The 19,601-nt window shown below is 38.9% G+C and overlaps 1 protein-coding gene across 4 annotated transcripts in view; it reads right to left on the bottom strand.

Annotated features, from left to right (window-relative positions):
• OSBPL1A (oxysterol binding protein like 1A) overlaps positions 1-19,601 on the bottom strand; it is a 155,232-nt gene that overhangs the window by 113,285 nt on the left and 22,346 nt on the right. For 3 of the 4 annotated variants that reach the window (XM_074352164.1, XM_045518863.2, XM_045518865.2), the window contains 7 exons: positions 9,205-9,316; positions 6,800-6,885; positions 4,877-5,021; positions 3,231-3,292; positions 3,087-3,131; positions 2,153-2,226; positions 1,975-2,038 (listed from right to left, as the gene is read on the bottom strand). In XM_074352164.1, coding sequence (XP_074208265.1) covers positions 1,975-2,038; positions 2,153-2,226; positions 3,087-3,131; positions 3,231-3,292; positions 4,877-5,021; positions 6,800-6,885; positions 9,205-9,316 — 588 coding nt within the window. Of the gene's footprint in view, positions 1-1,974; positions 2,039-2,152; positions 2,227-3,086; positions 3,132-3,230; positions 3,293-4,876; positions 5,022-6,799; positions 6,886-9,204; positions 9,317-14,833; positions 14,944-19,601 lie in introns of those variants that run through there. The other variant, XM_045518864.2, reaches the window with a different exon arrangement.

The following is a 19,601-nucleotide window of genomic DNA, read 5'->3' on the forward strand; positions in this document are numbered from 1 at the left end:
ATCATTCACAATAGCCAAAAGGTAGAAGCCAACTCAAATGTCCACTGATGGATGAATGGATAAAGAAAATGTGGTTTATACATACAATGGAATACTATTCAGCCTTAAAAAGGAAATCTTGTCACATGCTATAACATGGATGAACCCTGAGGACATTATGCTAAGTGAAATAAACCAGTTACAAAGAGACAAATACAGTATAATTCCACTCATATGAGGTATCTAAAGTAGTCAAATTCAAAGAAACAGAAAGTAGAATGGTGGTCGCCAGGGGATGGGGGTATGGGAAACAAAGAGCTGCTGTTCAGTGGGTACAGAGTTGCAGTTCTGTAAGATGGAAACGTTCTACAGACCTGCTGCACAATGAAGTGACTACAGGTAAAGCTACTGAACTTAAAGACGGTTAAGACAAGCTTTATGTTACGTGTATTTTACCACAATAAAAAGAAAGTTATAGGTGTAAACACCTACATTAGAAAAGGAAAAAAGGTCTCAAATCAATAACCAAAGCTTCTACCTTAAGAATCTAGAAGGTGAACACAGCCTGCCTTATGGTAGTCACTCACTGAACGCTCACTACCTGGTATCAATGTAGACTCAGAAATATAGGCTTTCAGTCAACATTTAAATAAGAAACAAAAGTTGTAAGACAAGGTGAAGCAAAACACAGTAGAAACTAATCAATTCTAAGAGAAGCTAAAAAACAGGAAATTCAAAAATTTTAAAAGGATGGGGGGAGCACTGGTTTAACTTTTTTTTTTTAGTTAGACAAGAATGAGAAAGGACCCAACTGAAAAAAAACCTCAGTGTTAAGAAAATGATTCAAAAGCTGAAACAGAAGAGAACGGCCAGACTGTACCAACAGGAGAGATGAAGATTAGATGGCTAAGACTGGAGAGTGGTTCCCAGGCTGTCTGGTCTAACACGAAGGGAGGAAGGGGGAGAGGGCACTGAAGGGACCAGTGTGTGCAACCAGGCTGGACTACTGCAGAAGGTGACAAGTCTGTGATGCCCCAAGGGCAATGCCACTGGTCTTCCAAGAATCCACACAGAGAAGCAGGTGCCGTAATCTAATTTTAGAGCGGGTGGACGGCGTGGCATGCTGACAACACTAAAGAACTTGAAGCAGCAAACAGAAAGTACATCTAGGCTCCAGTCTTAGACTAATCTGTAAAGAGGAAAAACTTCTCCTCTTGGCTGGTAGAAGTGAATAGCCAGATGTGAATATGGAGAACCTAAAAAACCCCAATTTTGATATAGGCTTTAACACCAAAAAAACTTCCATTATCCAGATTTACCCAGGTACAAATACACACATACATACACACACAGTACACATATGTAGCTATGTACATGCACATGTATGTGTGAACATACACACACACACACACACACACAGACATACAAAATGGTAAAAGTTCTGTATCAATGTTTCTGGCTCATGCATCTCTCATCCCACAATACATGGAGATTTTTAAAAGCTGGTTATATTTTAAAAATGGATATTCCACAACTTCACTTGTTCTCAAATAGAAACATATACAGCCATCCCTCAATATCTGTGAGGGATTGCTTCCAGGACCCCTACAGGATGCCAAATCCACAGATGTTCAAGTGCCTCACATGAAATGGCATAGTATTTGCATATAACCCATGCACACCCTTCCATACACTTAAAGTCATCTTTGGACCACTTATAATCTCTAACACAATGTAAACGCTATGTAAATAGTTCCCAGTACATGGCAGATTCAAGTTTTGCTTTTTGGAACTTTCCAGAATTTTTTTCTGTATTTTTTTTTTTGACCCACGGTTTGGTGAATCTGCAGATGTGGAACCCACAGATAAAGAGGGCCAACTGCACAAGTGCCTTCTACCCCAAGATTTTACAAGGCAGCTTATACCACTGATTCAGGGCCATCACTTGCAGAACTGATTTCACAGTTTGAGCAAAAGATGTGTGTGTCATCCTACCGTGCACACTGCTTGAGTTAGGTGTTTGCATCCCTGGCGATAAATATTATGGACTGCATCAGGCCTTGAAAATAAATATAAATTATCAGGGAAAAAGGAAAACTTCAGTGAAAACTTTAAATCATTCAAAATTTAGATGATTTAGCAATTCTATCAGTATTAGGATCATAATACTTACTGTTTCCTGTACCATGAAAGGACTCCGTGTTCTAACACTACCCAGAATAATCTCCAGCCAAAAAATCTTGAACTCTAAGGGAAAAATGACAAAGGTTTTCCAAGCTGATGTATCTAGATTGAAATACTGGACTGATAAAAACTAATTTAAGTTGTGACAGTCCTATCGGAGTCTTTCATCCAGACAGTACCACTGAACACTCAAAAACGATCAAGCATGAACTGAGGAACTGGATGCAGTAATGGAAACATACCACTACAGAGTGACAGGAATAGAAGACATGCCATATTGATAAGATCAACGGTGAACACAGTTTACAGTTCTGACAATACTGTGCAGGGATATTTATAGGAAATGTATCAGTTCTGGGCTTCAAAGACAATTTCCTCAAAGTCCTAAATGAACTTCTAAAAAAAGAGAATTATCCTACATTTATTTTATACAATATAAACATACATATACATAAATACACCGAGGGAGTGCTTGCAAATGCAAAAGAAACTATGTGCTCTAAAACAGGTAATTCTAGAAAACTGAACTCCAAAACACACAGAAACTTTTAGAACCAGAAAAATTTTATATGTGTGCTCTGTGACAATTCACATATTAAGTTCCTCCTGAGTCCTCCATAGTTCAATGTTCACAACAAAAATAATACTGCAATTCTATGATTAAGAAAAAAAATTTCCCCCCATTCTGTTCTGTACAAACTTGGTCACCTTTAAGTGTGAGACCAACACCAAAGACAATTAACTTCTACAATCAGTGGAAGCCTAGTAAAGACCAACAGTATAAAAATGGTTTACATTATAAGATCCAAGAATTATTAAATCACATATACTTCAGGGAAAAAAAAAAGAAAAAACTTTTAACAAAAAGAGCACCTGAGAATTCGTTCTTCCAGTTTTATAATTAATAATCCACCCCAACCCACCTTCCAGAGAGGGCCTTCATATCGTTTCAATGCTTTGTAGATGACCTGGTGAAGAAAATACATTTTCATTAAAAATGCATCTATATATTTCAAGAATTCAAAATTTTGTTCTGCATTATATAAATATAATCCATTTCTACAAACCTTATTACCAACAAGAATGTGTTTCATTTCAGCACCCTGGGCAAGGTCAAGGGGTTTCTGATCTGTGTAAAATGCAAGGAAAAAAGCCATCAAGAGCTTAATCCTACCACGAAACTGCTACTGCTACTGCTGCACATAATATTCTTTCACTATTCCATCAACTACACCCCTTTACCTGCCTAAAGTTTCATCCCAGTTCTTTACCCACTCCTTTTTCAGCAGCTAACTATCAAGCCAGCAAATCAGATTAACCTCTGGACGCTCTGTACAGGTTCTGTGATCACTCAAGCTTTCTCACCATAAATCACTGTATCAGTTTCTTACGGTTGTTGTAACAAATTAGCACATATCTAGTGGCTTAAAACAATACAAATTATTTCTGAACAATGCTGGAGGTCAGAAATCCAAAACCAGTTTAATGGGGCTGATAATCGAGGTGTCCGCAGTACTGTCTTCCTCTGGAGGCTCTAGGTGCTGGGTAAACTAGATAGTAAAATATTAGCCCTCCCCATAGGAGTTCAGTCTCATGGGGGACAGCTACCTAAGCCAACAAATGCCACGGAGTATGATTTGGGCTATGATAAGCCCTAACCCAGGCTGACAGCAGGCAGAGGGGAGCCTCCTAAAAAGTGATGTAGAAAAGCCCTAATGGGATGGTCCTCCACTGAAACCCAAGACATCTTTCGCAGCTTCTCCTATCGTTATCCAATTCTGTCCTTGATCCTGTCACAAGTGTACAGTCTATCCTCATTGTGTGCAAACTCTGTATTTGCAAATTCGCCTATTATTAAAATTTACTTTAATCCCCAGATCAGTACTCATGGCCATTTCTTGGTCACTCATGGCACATGCAGGTCAGTAAAAAATTTGAGTGTTCTCATGCACGTGTTCCCCACTGAAGTAGAAAAGGGTGGTGCTCTGCCTTGTTTCAGTTCTCATACCATAAACAACTGTCCTCGTCAGTCTACCCAGTGGCACATTTTTCACCTTTTTTGCTTTTTGTTGGTGATTTCACTGTTGAAACTGGCCCCCGAGCACAATGCTGAAGTGCCACCTAAGGCTCCTAAGTGCAAGGAGGCAGTGACGTGCCTTAGAACAAAATATGTGTCACATGAGCTGTTCAGGCGTGAGCTATAGTGCTCCCGGCAGTGAGTGGCACGGTAAGGAACCGACAATATACATTAAATACAGCATTTTTAAACAGAAGCACATGTAAAACAAGGATACATGTTGATCAGTGGATGAAAATGCTGTGACCTTTTCATCAGTGGATGAAAAGGCTCGCAGGAAACTGACTCTACTGCCCTTATGACCAGTGGTTCAGTATTCACTAAATTAGAGCTCATGACAACTTTATAGAAATTAACTACCACAAATAACAAGAATCAACTGTACTTTTCTTTCCCTGAGGGTAGGAATCAACTCTTAGTCATCATTAGTGCCTCCTATGAAACAGGCATTATTAAACATTTAGATCTTAACTGGGAAGTAAATTAGTAAGTTTGCTTTTTTCTTTTGTATAAACCCTTAACTCCAAAATTAAATAGGGACTACACAGTTTAACAAAGGCTGGGCACTAAAACAAAAGACTTGATTTTTATTATAGCTTCAAAATGACCAACAATGTCTTTCATCAACATGCTTACCGTTTTTATTCTTCAGATTAGGGTCGGCTCCACTTTTGAGAAGCTTTAAGGCACACTGCTTATGAGCCCGGTAAGCAGCACAGTGCAAGGGTGTATTTCCTAACTGATCCGAACAGTTAACATCAGGAGGGTTTGGCCTGTTGAGCTAACAATTGAAGAAATGCAGTGCAGATTATGCATCAAAGGTGGACTTTATCCCATAAAACCCATGAAGGTACAGCAGAGCTGAAAGTTCAGGTGGACCCTCACGCTCCAGAGCCTGACCAACAGCCAGGCTCCTTAGCATCCAGACCGTCAGTGGCTTCTTGCTCACCAAAGCAGCCAACCCGCGTCACTCCCCGCGCTCATCCTCAGGGTGCCATGAGATCTCAGGTCCCACGCTCCCTGACAACAGACACCACACACAACACCAGGGCCACCCCACTCACCCCTGTTCCCACAAGATTTGCGCGTCCCTCCCAGTCCTACAGTTCACACTTGTGACAGCAAAGTTACAAACCCGTCTACCATAGTCAATCATTCAGAAGAGTTAAAACCACAAATGTTACATGTGTAAATGTTAAAGGTCTACTGAGTTGTTTCCAACTGACTGCTTTAAAACCCTCTTTATATAGTCTCCATTTCACAAAGTTAAAAAAATGTTTTAGGTACTATACTTGGAAACCAAAGAGGCCTTTCAAATGAGCTGAAATAACTTTAAAGCAAATGGCTGTACTTCAGTCTTGAATTTAGAACAAATTTAGAATTTTGGGTTTAATGAGACTATTTTCAGGAAATGGAAGCTGGAAAGTAGGTCTCCTAAGAAGCAAAAAATAACGTGGGTGAAGTTTTCAATCTGTTCTAACAAGATATAACTATTTCAAAAATATTGTCCCTTCTTTGTATGTTACTTTCGAGAAGTATAGCATACCTTTCAGAAATAATTGCTCAAAACTAGAGAAAGGTATTCCTTTATAGGATCCTATATATTAAGGGTCAATTTTAAATTGGCTTAATCTGTACTTCAAAATGACACCTGCACCCCAATGTTCATAGCAGCACTGTTTACAATAGCCAACACATGGAAACAGCCTAAATGTCCATTGACAGAGGACTGGATAAAGAAGATGTGGTATATTTATACAATGGAATACTATTCAGCCATAAAAACTGACAACATAACACCATTTGCAGCAACATGGATGTTCCTGGAGAATGTCATTCTAAGTGAAGTAAGCCAGAAAGAGAAAGAAAAATACCATATGATATCACTAATATGTGGAATATAAAAAAAAAAAGACAAATGAAATTCAATATAAAACAGAAACAGATACACAGACATAGAATACAAACTTGCGGTTGCCAAGGGGGAGGTGGGTGGGAAGGGACAGACTGGGAGTTTGAGATTTGTAGATATTGACAGGTACATATAGAATAGATAAACAACTTTATACTGTATAGCACAGGGAAATATATTCAAGATCTTATAGTAGTTCATGGTGAAAAAAGAATATAAAAATGAATATATGTATATTCATGTATGACTGAAAAACTGTGCTGTATACCAAAAAATTGACACAACATTGTAAACTGACTATAACTCAATAAAAAAAAAAGAAAAAAAAAAAAGAAATTGGCTTAATCTGAAAAAAAATTTTTCCTTAAACATTACCAAGGAAATTATATTACCTTGAAAAATTGGACTCTCATCCATCAGGTTTTTAATAAGAAGTGGGGAGGTAAACCAGAAATTTAGAGAAAAATACCATCATTTAAAATGCATCCTGCTTAAACTATTAGCATTAGCATATTTAAAGACTTTCATTCTATTATTATGATCTCAAGTATTTTGGTCCTATGATTTGACTAAGCCATGAATTTAACTTTAAGCAAAAATTCTCCTGAAGAGAAAAATAACGCATTTGGCTTTGTTTCCACTCTTACCAGAGCTGTGAGATCTGCTGTTTTGCCTTCTCTTGCTGCTGCTAAAAGTAATTCTTCAAGCTTTCTTTGTTGAGTCCTTTCTACAGCTATAGAAGGAAAAGTACAGATTACCTTTAGTCTGGATCCTATTAGCAAATTTATCACAAAATGTATAAAGAGTAAAGTGATCATGGTGAGCCAAGTCACGACGTTTTGGGTTATAATTCAAATGTTATCGTTACTTTGTTACTCACTGCCTTACATTTCCCATTACAATTATGGAATTCAACTTCTCTCAGACTCAGACGAATTTACATTTTCAATTCAGAGGTCTTTTAAGTTCATTGTAACTACAATACCCACCACAAATAATTATGAATTACTTTTGCATGCTGAAATACTACTACACATCTGCCTTGGAAAGGTAGATAAGTGGGGAGGGGGCTCATACTTTCTAGAACCTTAGAATGTGAAAAGGAACAATAAGAAATCGCATTGGTAGGAAGAAGTACAAACCAAGTAATTTAGTTTTATATATACTTACGCACTTCTACATAAAACACTCATTTCTTTAACAAATACTACAGCCCTCACTATGTGCCAAGTACCTTTCAAAGCACTTAAATAGTATTAACTCATTAAATCCTCATAGTCTTTGAAGAGTTACTATTTGCCCAATTTTACAGATGGAAAAAACTGAAGTACCAAGAGGTTAAGGAATGTAACCTAAGTCACACAGCCAGGATGTGACGGAACTGGGATTTGAACTTGGGCAGGTGGGTTCCAGAGTCCATGCTCTTACCATTACTCTATGCTGCTTATAGAGAATGAGGGCAAAGGGCAATGCGATTTGCTTCAGAGACGAGTATGTAATAAGGTCTCATTTCTGCTGTTAGAATTCATTTTAGCTTACAGAGAGGCAGCAATTTCCTAGAAAGGCTTAGTAAGAATCCTCTTTAAAACATGTGTGCAATGTCCCAGGCAAAGGCTGCAAGGGAGGAACTATAGAAGATTCCTCAGGTCTTCCTGAGAAATAATGAATGGTTATTAAGTTAGTAATTACTACACATGACAGCTGTTTCTGACACTATGCATGCCCCTGCATTTCAATTACAGGAAACGTGTATCGTGAATACAGGAATAGCTGGAACCAGTTGAGCTTTGTCTTAAGAAACGACTAATATTACTACATACTGTTATCTTCTAATCCCACATCTTTATTTCCACACCCAGACTCCCTCTCTGCCTTGGAGGAGGGCTGCCAAGCTTCTCTGCAGGCTCCCAACACTGCCTTTTTTTTTTGCTGTTCCTGCTCTTCAGTCTTTCCTCCCACTGGTCCTACGGCTGCTGGACTGTGAGCTGCTGAGAACAGACATGTCTGTACCCCTCCTGTACTTACCTCTGCTACTGCACGCATTACCCAGAGCTGTGATTTATCCCTTCAGTCATTCCTGAAGTCAGGTACCTGCTCTTACCCTTCTGTGTATCCTAGGCATTTGTGACAGTATCTGGCACAATGCATATTTGGCCAGTAAATATTTACTAAGTAATCAAATAATGCTAAATGATGTTGGTTCATCAACACCCTTTAAATACAAAACCATCTTGCCCTTTTCTGAACTGCAAAGGAAAGAAACACACAATGTGTGTGGAATCGCAACTCAAATTCAATATCCTTATTCATAAAGTAGTAGTCAAGAAATCTTTTCTCTACAACAGAAACACTATCAGAAAATAATTACAGCCAAAGCCCTCGTTGTTAGAGGGATAATCCTAATGAATGAAGGCTTCCCAGTGCAAGAGTCAAAATATCTTTGTTCTAAATTATTTTTAGAGAAATTCCTCATATGTCTGCCTACACGTAACTTAATCTCTGAAGTTCATAACAATGAAGTGGATCCATCAAGAAATTACTGTCAGCTGCTGTACTAACATGAAGTCCTCGTGAGAATGGAGCCGGCAGACCCAACCGCCCCGGTATCAGCGACTCCCAGGAGCTGTGCGTCTTGCAGTTTCTCGGTCCTCCGCTTCCGCATTCCCTCACTACCGCGCTTCTGCAGCCGATCAGCCAACCTCCCTCAGGTCTCCACCTTCTACTTGTAGTTTTGTTGGAGATTTGATTTTTGAAACTTTGTATAACATTACATAGAGTAAAAAAAAAAAAAAAAAAACTACAAGCTGTAGGGAATCTTTCTTCCTTTTATTTTTAAATTAATAGACTTTATTTTTTTTAGAGCAGTTTCAGGTTGGAGAAACTTTCACATAGATAGTTTTGTGTCTAATCAGTGACTCCAAGTTATCTTACCTTCAGAGCACAGGCTTGGTGTCATCTACTCTGGCATCTCAGAAGCCATTTCTACTCATATTCTGGACTGTGGGTTATAATTAAAATAAATGCTGTCTATGTTAAGGTCCGTAACATTTACCTTCAAGCATGCTTCTGATTTCTTTGTCATGAGTCACTTCTTTTGCTGTCTGTCCATTTCCATTAACTACAGTTGTATCAGCATCATATTCCAAAAGAAGCATTACCAACTCCTAAAAAAGAAGAAAAGTTATTTTTAGCTATTATTAAATGAAGACTTTATTGCATTATAGGCATCTTTCAGATTACTAGTTACTCCCGAGTTTCTACAATAGAAAGAAGTACTATGTAGGAATCTTATTATTCCATTAGTTATATCTACATTAAGTGAATACTAATGAAATAAACTGAATACTACAACTCAACTAATTGTAATAATAGCTGAGGATTGCTTAAATAGTTGCCAGTCCACAACTAACACAGAAAATGTCTATAATTGATTTTTAAAGTAAATCATCTGGTTGTTTTACCAAATTGATTTACGTGATCAAATGAAACATGCATTAACAAAGCCATCACTTAAATTAGACGCTTTAAATTAGATACTTAGAGCAGACAGTACACTCATTTAACAGTATTCCCCCAAGGCCTATTGAAAAAAGAAATAATCTCCCCAACAGACTTAGATTTTTAAAAAATGAACTTTGATGTTTATAATAGGACATTATAAATAAAGTGATTCAGACTGACAGGATACAACACTAGCAAAGGAATGGCTTATAATGAAGCAAACGATCTTCTAAATTCAATATTCAACAATGGAGTACAGACTACCTCACTCATATTTACTCTCAGTGGCTAACTTCTCTTTAAGGGATTTCAAACTAATTGGTAATGTACATGAGTCCAGTATCAGTGGATCAGTTCAGTTACATAACTTAAGACAGAAGAAATGCAGGAGACTTGCAGGAGAATATTAGAGATTTGATGTTTCACTTCACTGGGATGTGCAGTGGCCGTGGAGGGGAAGGTGGTAACACTGGCTCTTTATTTCTACAGGAAGGTAGGATGAAAGAAATACAGTGCTCGTCTAACCTCTAGCTTGACGACACATGGATACACAGGAAGTAACACCCTATCATCACATGTTACATTTTCCCACAAGCTTCATTTTACTTTTGGGCTGTACAATTTTTTTTTTTAACCATTCTTTAAAAAAAATTTTTTTTGTAGTAAAAAACACTTAAGTACGATCTTAAAAACAGACAGGAAGGAAAGAAAAGACTCACTGTCCTAGTCACTGTATGACCACTAGAAGCATTTTGCCATGTTTCCAATTATTTTTCCCAAGCATAACTTCAAGTTTTTTTAAACATAATTCATATGACATAGTTGCTTACGTTATACTCCCTTCACCTAATATATCACATTTTCCAGGATATTATAGTGTCTATAAACACACTTTTCATTGAATATTCTTCTATAAAATGTACTATCACATTTTACAAATAGAAAAGTGGCTAAGAAGTCTAACATTCTAATAAAATAAATTCTTATAAAATATCTTAACATTTCCCATCATTTTAAAGGTAACACTTTGGGAGGAGTGTTTTCATACTTTATGTAAAGAGGTCATTTTAGTAAAGAATGTAGAATGATCCATAGAACAATAGAAAATATTTATAAACCATGTATCTAAGAAGGAAATTATACCCAGAATATATAAAGAACTTTTACAACTCAACAATAAAGACAACCTGATTTAAAAGTGGGCAAAGATAAAAATGAATGATCAGAAAAGGAAATGAAGAAAAACAATTCTAAATATGAAAACAAATATATGTATGTATATGTATGACTTTGAAATTGTGCTGTACACGAGAGTGACACCTTGTGACAGACTGCACTTCAATTTAAAAAAAAAGAAAGAAAAACAATTCCATTTGCAATAACATCGAAAAGAGTAAGATGCTTAGGAATGAACATAACCATGGAGGTGAAAGACTTGTCCACTAAAACTACAAAGGACACCTGGACGAAAGTGAAGACATAACTGAAGCGGAAGACATCTAGCGTCCACGGATGGGAGGACTGAATATTGTCAGGATGGGAACCCTGCCCAAAGTAACCTAAAGATTCAGTGCAATCCCTATCAAAGCCCAATGACATTTTTTCCAGAAACAGAAAATCCCATCCTAAAATTCATGTGGAATCTCAAGAGACCCCCACATAACCCAAACAGTACTGAAAAAGAACCAAGTTGGAGACCTCACACTCTCAGATCTCAAAACTTACCTCAGAGTTTATCAAAGTCATCAAAACAGTGCTAAAATGACATAAAGATGAACATATAGACCAATGGGCTAGAACAGAGCGCCCAGAAATAAAGCCTCACATATTTGGTCAAATGATTTTTGACAAGGGTGCCAAGCCCTTTCAGAGGGGAAAGGGACAGTCTCTTCAACAAACAGTGCTGGGAAAACTGGATATCCACACGCAAAAGAATAAAGCTGGACCCGTATACTTTATACCACATACAAAAATTAACTCAAAATGGATAAGGCCTAAGTGTAGGACCTAAAATAATAAAAATCTTAGAAGAAAACATAAGAGGAAAGCTTCATGACACTGGATTTAGTAATGATTTTTTGTATCCGACACCAAAAGTGCAGGTAAAAAAAGAAATAGATAAACTGGACTACAACAAAAGCAAAAACTCTGTACGACAAAGGGCCATATCAAGAATGAAGGGTAAGGAAAACAAACACACACAGACAGGAATCATAAAAACAGCCAAAGGCGCAGCAAGAGTAACAGACTGTACAATGCCTCTTCCCAGAGCAGTGATCAGCTTTGTTAGAGCGCAGCTACAAAAAAACATGAAAACATTAAGTCTTAACAACAGTAAACCACTGACAACCTTTAGGAAAAACTTCAGCTCATGGGTGGACTCAGGACCCAGACTACAAAGGGTCAAAATGAGCAGGTGCTAAGGAAGTTGAAATGATTAGAGAACTTTATTACCTTAAAAGTACTAGTGGAAAAGGTGGACAATACACATGATAACATGGAGAATCTCAGCTGAGAAGTGGAAACTATAAGAAAAAGTCAAATTGACACAACATTGTAAACTGACTATACTTCAATTTAAAAAAATACAAAAAAAAAAAAAAAAAAGTCAAAGGAAATTGCTAGAAGTAAGATAAAGAATGCCACCAGTGGTCATCAGAGCACAGCTGAGGAGAGAATCAGTAAACTTGAGGACAGGACAACAGAAGTTAGCCAAACCCTAAAAGAAACAAGAGAGAGGGGTGGGGAGGGGGAAGACGACACAGAACTGAGCCCCAGTGACTGTGGGCTAGTGTCAGTCTGACGATGTGCAGTAAGTTACTCAAGAATTTTCATGAAGCAGTGCCTTCTCAACCTGGCCAAAAAAATTAAAAAGGGAAAAAGAGATAATGATGAATCCCATTTGCCCATGTAATTTGCCCTCAGGAATGCCGTGTTCTGGTAAGCATTTCCACAACTCTCCACAGTTCAGTCCCCCAACCCTGCCCCTCTGAACTCAGTCATTACCATAACTGCACTCACTTGGCTTCTGATGTTTAAGTGCCACCTGCAGGCCTCCACTGTTCTGGGGTCCTATGACATGCCCCTCCCCCCAGTGAAACAGGTCTGCAATGGCATTTCCTCATGGCAGCCCTAGAACTCAGAGATGGAAACTTCGTAAGTTTTTCTAGCGATGCTGGTGCCTTTTCCACCAGTGATTCTCAGTGCTTGGCAAATGATGTATCCTCTGGGCCCTCCCATGGCACAAAAATATCTTGTAGGATCCATATCCAATCTGGCATGCCTGCTTATTTAAACCCTTCTTTGACTGTGTGCCATGGCATTTCTGACACCCTGACATCTATAATGGGGGCCACTGCTTTGTTCATGCTGCCAGGAATCTTTCAAGTACAACTCAGTCTTTACCATCAAAAGACATCAATGATGGTCAGAAGTCAAAGACAGTCGCCCCAAGGAAAGCCATGACATCTTGTCCAGTTTCTACACCAGAGTCAGTTATGGACTTAGAACTACGTACTGAAGGAGAGGCCAGATCCTAGGAGGGAAGATTCTATGACACCAAAGCCAACGTTACAGTTATGAATCTCAGACCATCAACTCAGGTAACTGCACTCTAAGGAAAGGGGAAAACCCAAACATTTCATAAATTATTAAGTACACGATGCCACAAGACCCAAGTGTTACCTGCTCCCTCTGTTAGAAAAGGGGGCATGCACAGGGGTGAGATAATAAATGAAACCCAGGCACAGGTCTGGCTCACAGTGTAGGCACTGGGTCCACACATACATCCCGAGATTTCTCCCCAGCCCCTGAATGTCTACCTGGAATAGATTGCTTAGCTGCTGGCATATGCTCACATTGCTTCGAAGGCTCTAAAACTCCCTCCCCTACACCCTGGCCAGGATAAATAAAAACCATTACCCTGTATGGGGAGGAATTAGTGCCACCCTTAAAAACCTAAGAATGTAGGGCTGATGGTCCCTAGAATATTTCCATCTAATTCACCACTCTCCCCCTGCAAAAGCCAGAAGCAGTGTGGAGGATGACAGCGACTCCACCAACTCCACCAAACAGCCCCAACTATAGCCACTCTGCCAAATGGGGAATCTTTGCTAGAGCAGGTCAATGCTAGGTAAGCACACAGTACACAGCAACTGACCTGGCAGATGTATTCTTCTAGGAAAAAAGGACGGAAGACAGTTTGCACTCACACACAAACAACACACACATCTACATTTACAGTCCTGCCTCAGAGCCATCTGGGCTTCCTGCAGAACATCACCCTGGCCCACTTTATCAATGACATCACATTAATAGAACCAGATGAGCAGGAAGAGGCTAGAATGTTGAAAGCCTTAGTAAGATATTTGTGCTCCAGAGGGTGGGAGATCTCAGAATTCAGGAGCTTTATCCTGTCAGTCAATTTTCAGGGGTTCACTGGTCTAGGTAATGCTGGACACTGGCCCCGAGGTGAAGAACAAACTATTACATCTTGCATCTCCTGAGACAGAGAATGAAGCACAATGCCTGGCTGGCTTCTTCAGGCCTTGGGGAAGCATATTCCACACCCAAGAATTATGTTCTGATCCATATGCCAGATGAGAAAGGATGCCTGAATTCCAGGCTCCTGTGTCAAAGGACCAGCAGACAAGAAGAGTCATCATCCTAGCAGAGGTAATTAACCTGGGACATCAGGAGGAAGGAGGACATGGAGGAGTATGTCTGGTGTGCAGATGACACACTGAAGTGTCTCTTGGTATTTCCTTGTGCAATTTTGACAGTAAATGGGCAAGAGTGACAAGCCTAGCCAATGGAGGGCATGTTAACCACAGGCTCAGACCTCCGGGGTCGACAGCCTGGAGTTACACCACCAGGTAAGCCATGAAGACCAGATGTGCTAGTCACGGGGAGGAGGAATCTAGAACGGAAAGCAGGAGAGGAAGATGACGACTCAGCTGTGGCCACGAGGCCAACTACAGCAACAGGAGCTCCCCACGGTCAGCAGGGGCACCCCTTGCAAAGAGCAGCACAGCCTGACTTCAGCTTCTGCCCACTCCTGCTCCCACGCCCCCTTGCACAGGTGTGACCCCACAGCACTCCGGCAAGCCTGCTGCACACTCATGTCCAACTCAGTCCGCTTCCTCGGAAGCCCAGTCTACAAGAAATAGTACTGCTCATACCTGTATCTCAGGGATGTTGTGCTTCATTAAACGAAACAATGCAGCTCAAGTTGTTGGGACAGCGCTTGACTCACACTAGGCATTCAATCTATAAGCATGAGAGATGGTATCCTAGAACAAGACAGATAAGCTCATGTAAACCCCAGGATTATCTGCACCTTCACCTCTGCCAGGTGAGGGATACATAGTTCCTGAGACACGCAACACAGGAAGCACTGGTTTTAGGTGTAGTCTCTGCTCTGCTAGAAAACAGTAAGCCGAAACAAAGGCCAGAACCACAACCCCGCTATTTATCATACTGATTGTATCTTTATTTCAAGCTTCTTATAAAAGATGTACAAGTTTCAGAATTTGTACTGCATTGAAAAATAAAGCAAGGAAACAAATGCCAAAATACATCATCTTAAAATGCCGGTCTATTTTCTTTCATTTAGAACACTAGGGGTCGCTAATGTACCAAGAAAAGCCCATAGGTCCCTCATAAAATTTTGGGAGCTGCATTTTATGTATTTCAAAGGACAAGAATTTAAAGCACTTTGTAACAAACCACATCCCTTTTCATTGTTTTGTTTATTAAATCATAGAATCTAACTATCATATTTTAAATTATCTTCATGGTAGAAGATCACATCAGAACAAGGTAATTTGATTCCTTTCATGAGTTCAAGTAGACATTAAACTTTCTTGTGAAATTCAGTCATGCTTGGATATTGAGCACATAAATTTTTAATGTTTCCTGTGTGGTGCAACCATTTAGCTTCAGCTAAATTTTATTTTCTAATATAAGACAGCATATATATGCTAATGTTCAAATCAAACTAAGGCCTAATTTAGCACGTTCTTATGTTCAGAGTTTAAGAAAACAGACAAATATGGGAAGTACTGAAGAGAGATCAATGAACTGATTTGCTCTAGGTAATCACACAGATGGGCAGTAAGACTTGCGCTGTGCTCTGAGAGGATACAAAAAAGTGAAATGTATTCATTCCTTGGGAACAAGATTAATACAATCTAGTGGTAGAGTTAAGACATATACAATAATAACTGTGAGACAAGGTGAATGGAAGTGCTGGAATGTTCATGGGAAACCTGGAAAAGGACAGCTCCCTTCCAAGCACAGGGAGTCAGGAAAGAATTTATGGAAACAGCATTTAAACTGCACTTGGGTAGACTTGGGCCGTATGGAAATAGACTGCCAGGAACTTTCTTAGGCACATAGAAAAGACTGAGAAGTGCAGAGCTACAGAGGAAAACAGTAGTTCACGCATGGGTCAGGCAAATGATACCAACTGCAGTTCATTTCTGAACCTCCCTCTCCCTGAGTCAAGAACAGCAATTAACCCACTACTTTTACTTTTTTAGTGTAACAGGGACTTTTTCCTTCACCTTTAGTAAGACTCTATATCTGGTTCACAAGTATCAACATATGAACAAACAGACCAAATGGTGTGAAATGTACTAATTCAAACATGCTTAGCACATATATACTGGGTTGGCTAATAGTTTATATGAAAATTAGTTAAATCTAATCATGAGAATAATGAAAAGTGTGAAATATAATAAATTCATCTTCTTTAACTTGTGATAAATGCACATAAATCTTCCAATTATGGGACTATGAAAAACCTTTAGGGAGTATGTTGGACTATGGTCAATAATCAGAACAAAGAAGAAATACAACCTCTGTCATAGTTAATTTAACAGATCATTCAAATAATCAAAAAATTTTCAAGAAAAAGAGGGTGAAGCAACTTTCAGCCATGATAGCATAAAGAGATCAGTGAACTGCCATCCTGAAAAGTGAGAATAAAGTTGGACAAAATTACAACACTAACCATTCCATGGTGCTGGATATCCACTAAAGAGAATAAATTGAGAGGCATACTCAGCAGGAGCTAGAACTTCAGGTAAGAACACCAAGAGTCGTTAGCCCCCCAGCCACAGGCTATCCACACATACCCTCCCCGCCCCACTTCCCCAAAAGCATTTGAACCACGCCAGGGCTGGCAGTGAAAATCAGTAGGAAACAAACAGAAAAACCTACAGCACGAGTCTGCCTTTCCCATTAGAGTGTATGAGCTTTCTACTGCTGCTGTAACAAATCACCACAAACTCTGCAGCTTAAAACGCCACAAATTATCTTACAGGTCTCTATTTCAGAAGTCTAAAATGCATCTCATGGGGCTAGAATCAAGGTGTCAGCAGGGCTGGTTTCCTTTCAGAAGCTCCAGAGAATTCATTTCCCTTTTTCTAGCTTCTCCAGGCTGCTACATCCCTCGGTCCCCTTCTTCCATGCTCCAAGCCGGAACACTGCTTCTCTCAGCCCATTCTCTCCCAGGCACATGTCCCTCTCTGACTCTTGCTGCCTCCCTCTTACACTTTTAAGGACCTTTGTGGTGGCACTGGGCCCACCAGATAAACTAGAATAGTTTTCCTGTCTTAAGGTCAGCTAATTAGCAACCTCAATTCCATCTGCAACTTTAATCTTCCCTTGCCATGTAACCCAACATAGCCACAGGCTTGGGGGATGAGGATGAGTACATCTCTGGAAGGCCACTATTGTGCCTATCACAGAGGGCAAATGGCAGAACAGCCGAGAAATGGGAGAAGCAAAGAAGGACAATGTAAGCCACCCACAGAGTCCTGGCTGACTGTGCAGGGGAAATAAGAGAGGGCCTTGCAGAAAGTTAAAGCAGAGGCAGAAGTGAGAAGTGGCTGAACTCTGACAGTCCTCTCCAACCTACACACACCCACAGGCAGAGGGCAGAAGCCTCATGGGGTTGAGGATTTGAGCACAACCTGTATCCAAACATTGGCTGAGCACTATGCTCCGTAAATGCAGGGGTGAACTCTAGGAAACTTAGTCCCTTTGGGGTATTGTAACAAAACACCAGAGACTGGGTGGCCTCAACACCATTTACTTCCTCACAGTTCTGGAGGGTGGGAAGTCCAAGATCAAGGCACAAGCAGATCTGGTGTTTGGTAAGAGCCAGCTTCCTCGCTCTGGCTGTCCTCTCACTTTGTTCTCACATGACAGAAGGGGCACGAGAGCTCTCTGGGGACTCTTTTATAAGGAACTAATCGCACTCATGAAGGCTCTTCCAGCATGACTTGAACACCTCCCCAAAGCCCCATCTCCTAATACCATCACATTGGGATTTGAACATATGCATTTTAGGGGGACACAAACATTCAGTCTATAACAGAAACCCTGCTAAAACATTAAAATAATTTTTTTAAACAAAAAGAGCAGATATATCGATAAGCCAAACACATTACAGACTTCACACATGAAAGCTAGGCAAGATAATAAAAAAAAATAAATAACTTCAAGGGGAAAGTTAGAATTCAAAGTTGCTGCATTATAAAGGATGTCCAGTTTTCAATAAAAACTTGAGACATGAGAAGAAAGAGGGAAGTATGACCCATAATCAGAAATAAGCAAACTTACTTTCAGTGGGCCTGTATGTTGAATTTAGCAGATTAAAAAGTATAAAGCTGCTATTGTAAATATGTTCAAAAAGTTTACTATCCAGAGGAATAACGTGGTACACTAAATAATATTTGTGTAACACAAGAGAAGGCAGTACAGGAGGAACAAAAAACCTGAGACACAGAAAATGAATACAAAATAGAAGATATAAATCCAAAATTATTAATAATCAAATGTGAACAGACTAAACACTAAATCAAAAGGCAAAAATTTTCCGACTAGATAAAAAACACACAACTGAATTATATGCTTCCAGCAAAAGATACACATTAGATTCAAAGACACAAGTTGAAAGCAAAAGGAAGGGAAAATATGTAATATAACCAGTAACTGTAAGAGCTAGACTGGCTATATTAACACAAAATAAAATTCATGGTAAGAAATATTCCTGAAGGCAAAAAAAGACATTTCATAATGATTTTAAAAAGGGTCAACACATCAGGAAGACATAGCCCATATAACATGTCCCACAAAATCCCACTGTAAATGGATAAGCATCTAACAGAGCCACACAATTCATCAGGCAAAACCTGACAAAATTAAAAATACACAATTCAAGAATTATACTTGGAGACATCAACACTTCCCTCGTGGTATTTGGTAAAACAAACCGAAAATCAGGTAAGGATAAGAGACTTGAGCAGCCCTATCACTAAACTTAACCTAATGTACATTTATAGAATACTCTGCCCCAAAATAGAATATATATGTTTTCAAGCACTCAAAGGGTATTATCCAGGATAGATCAAATGCAATACTGTCAAATAATTTCTAATAAATTTTAAAATAATTAAAAATACATTCTTCAATATATAATTCAAAGTAAGCTATCTGATCATAAGGGAAATCAAATTAGAAATCAACAATGGAAAGAATTTTGGGAAATCTCCAAAGATTTGGCAAACAACATATTTCTATATTTCCATAAGAAGAAATCACAAGAAAAATTAGAAGATCTCTTAAAATGAATGAAAACAAATATACAACATGTCAAAGTTTATTGTATGCAGGTAAGAGGAAAATATATAGCTTTAAATACCTCTATTAAAGAACACAGAACTCAAAATAATCTTCACTTTAAGAAACAAAAAATAGAAAGTTAAATGAAAAAGAAAAATAACAGAGCAGAAATCAATGAAATAAACAGAAAATTTTTCTTTTGAAAATCAATGAAATGTTAGTTCTTTGAAAAGATCAACAAAGTTGATAAACCTTTAGCCAAACTAAGGACAAAAAGAGAGAACACAAAAATTACCCAAATCAGAAATGAAACAG

The sequence above is a fragment of the Camelus bactrianus genome, chromosome 24, assembly GCF_048773025.1.
Source record: "Camelus bactrianus isolate YW-2024 breed Bactrian camel chromosome 24, ASM4877302v1, whole genome shotgun sequence".
Lineage (NCBI taxonomy): Eukaryota > Metazoa > Chordata > Mammalia > Artiodactyla > Camelidae > Camelus > Camelus bactrianus.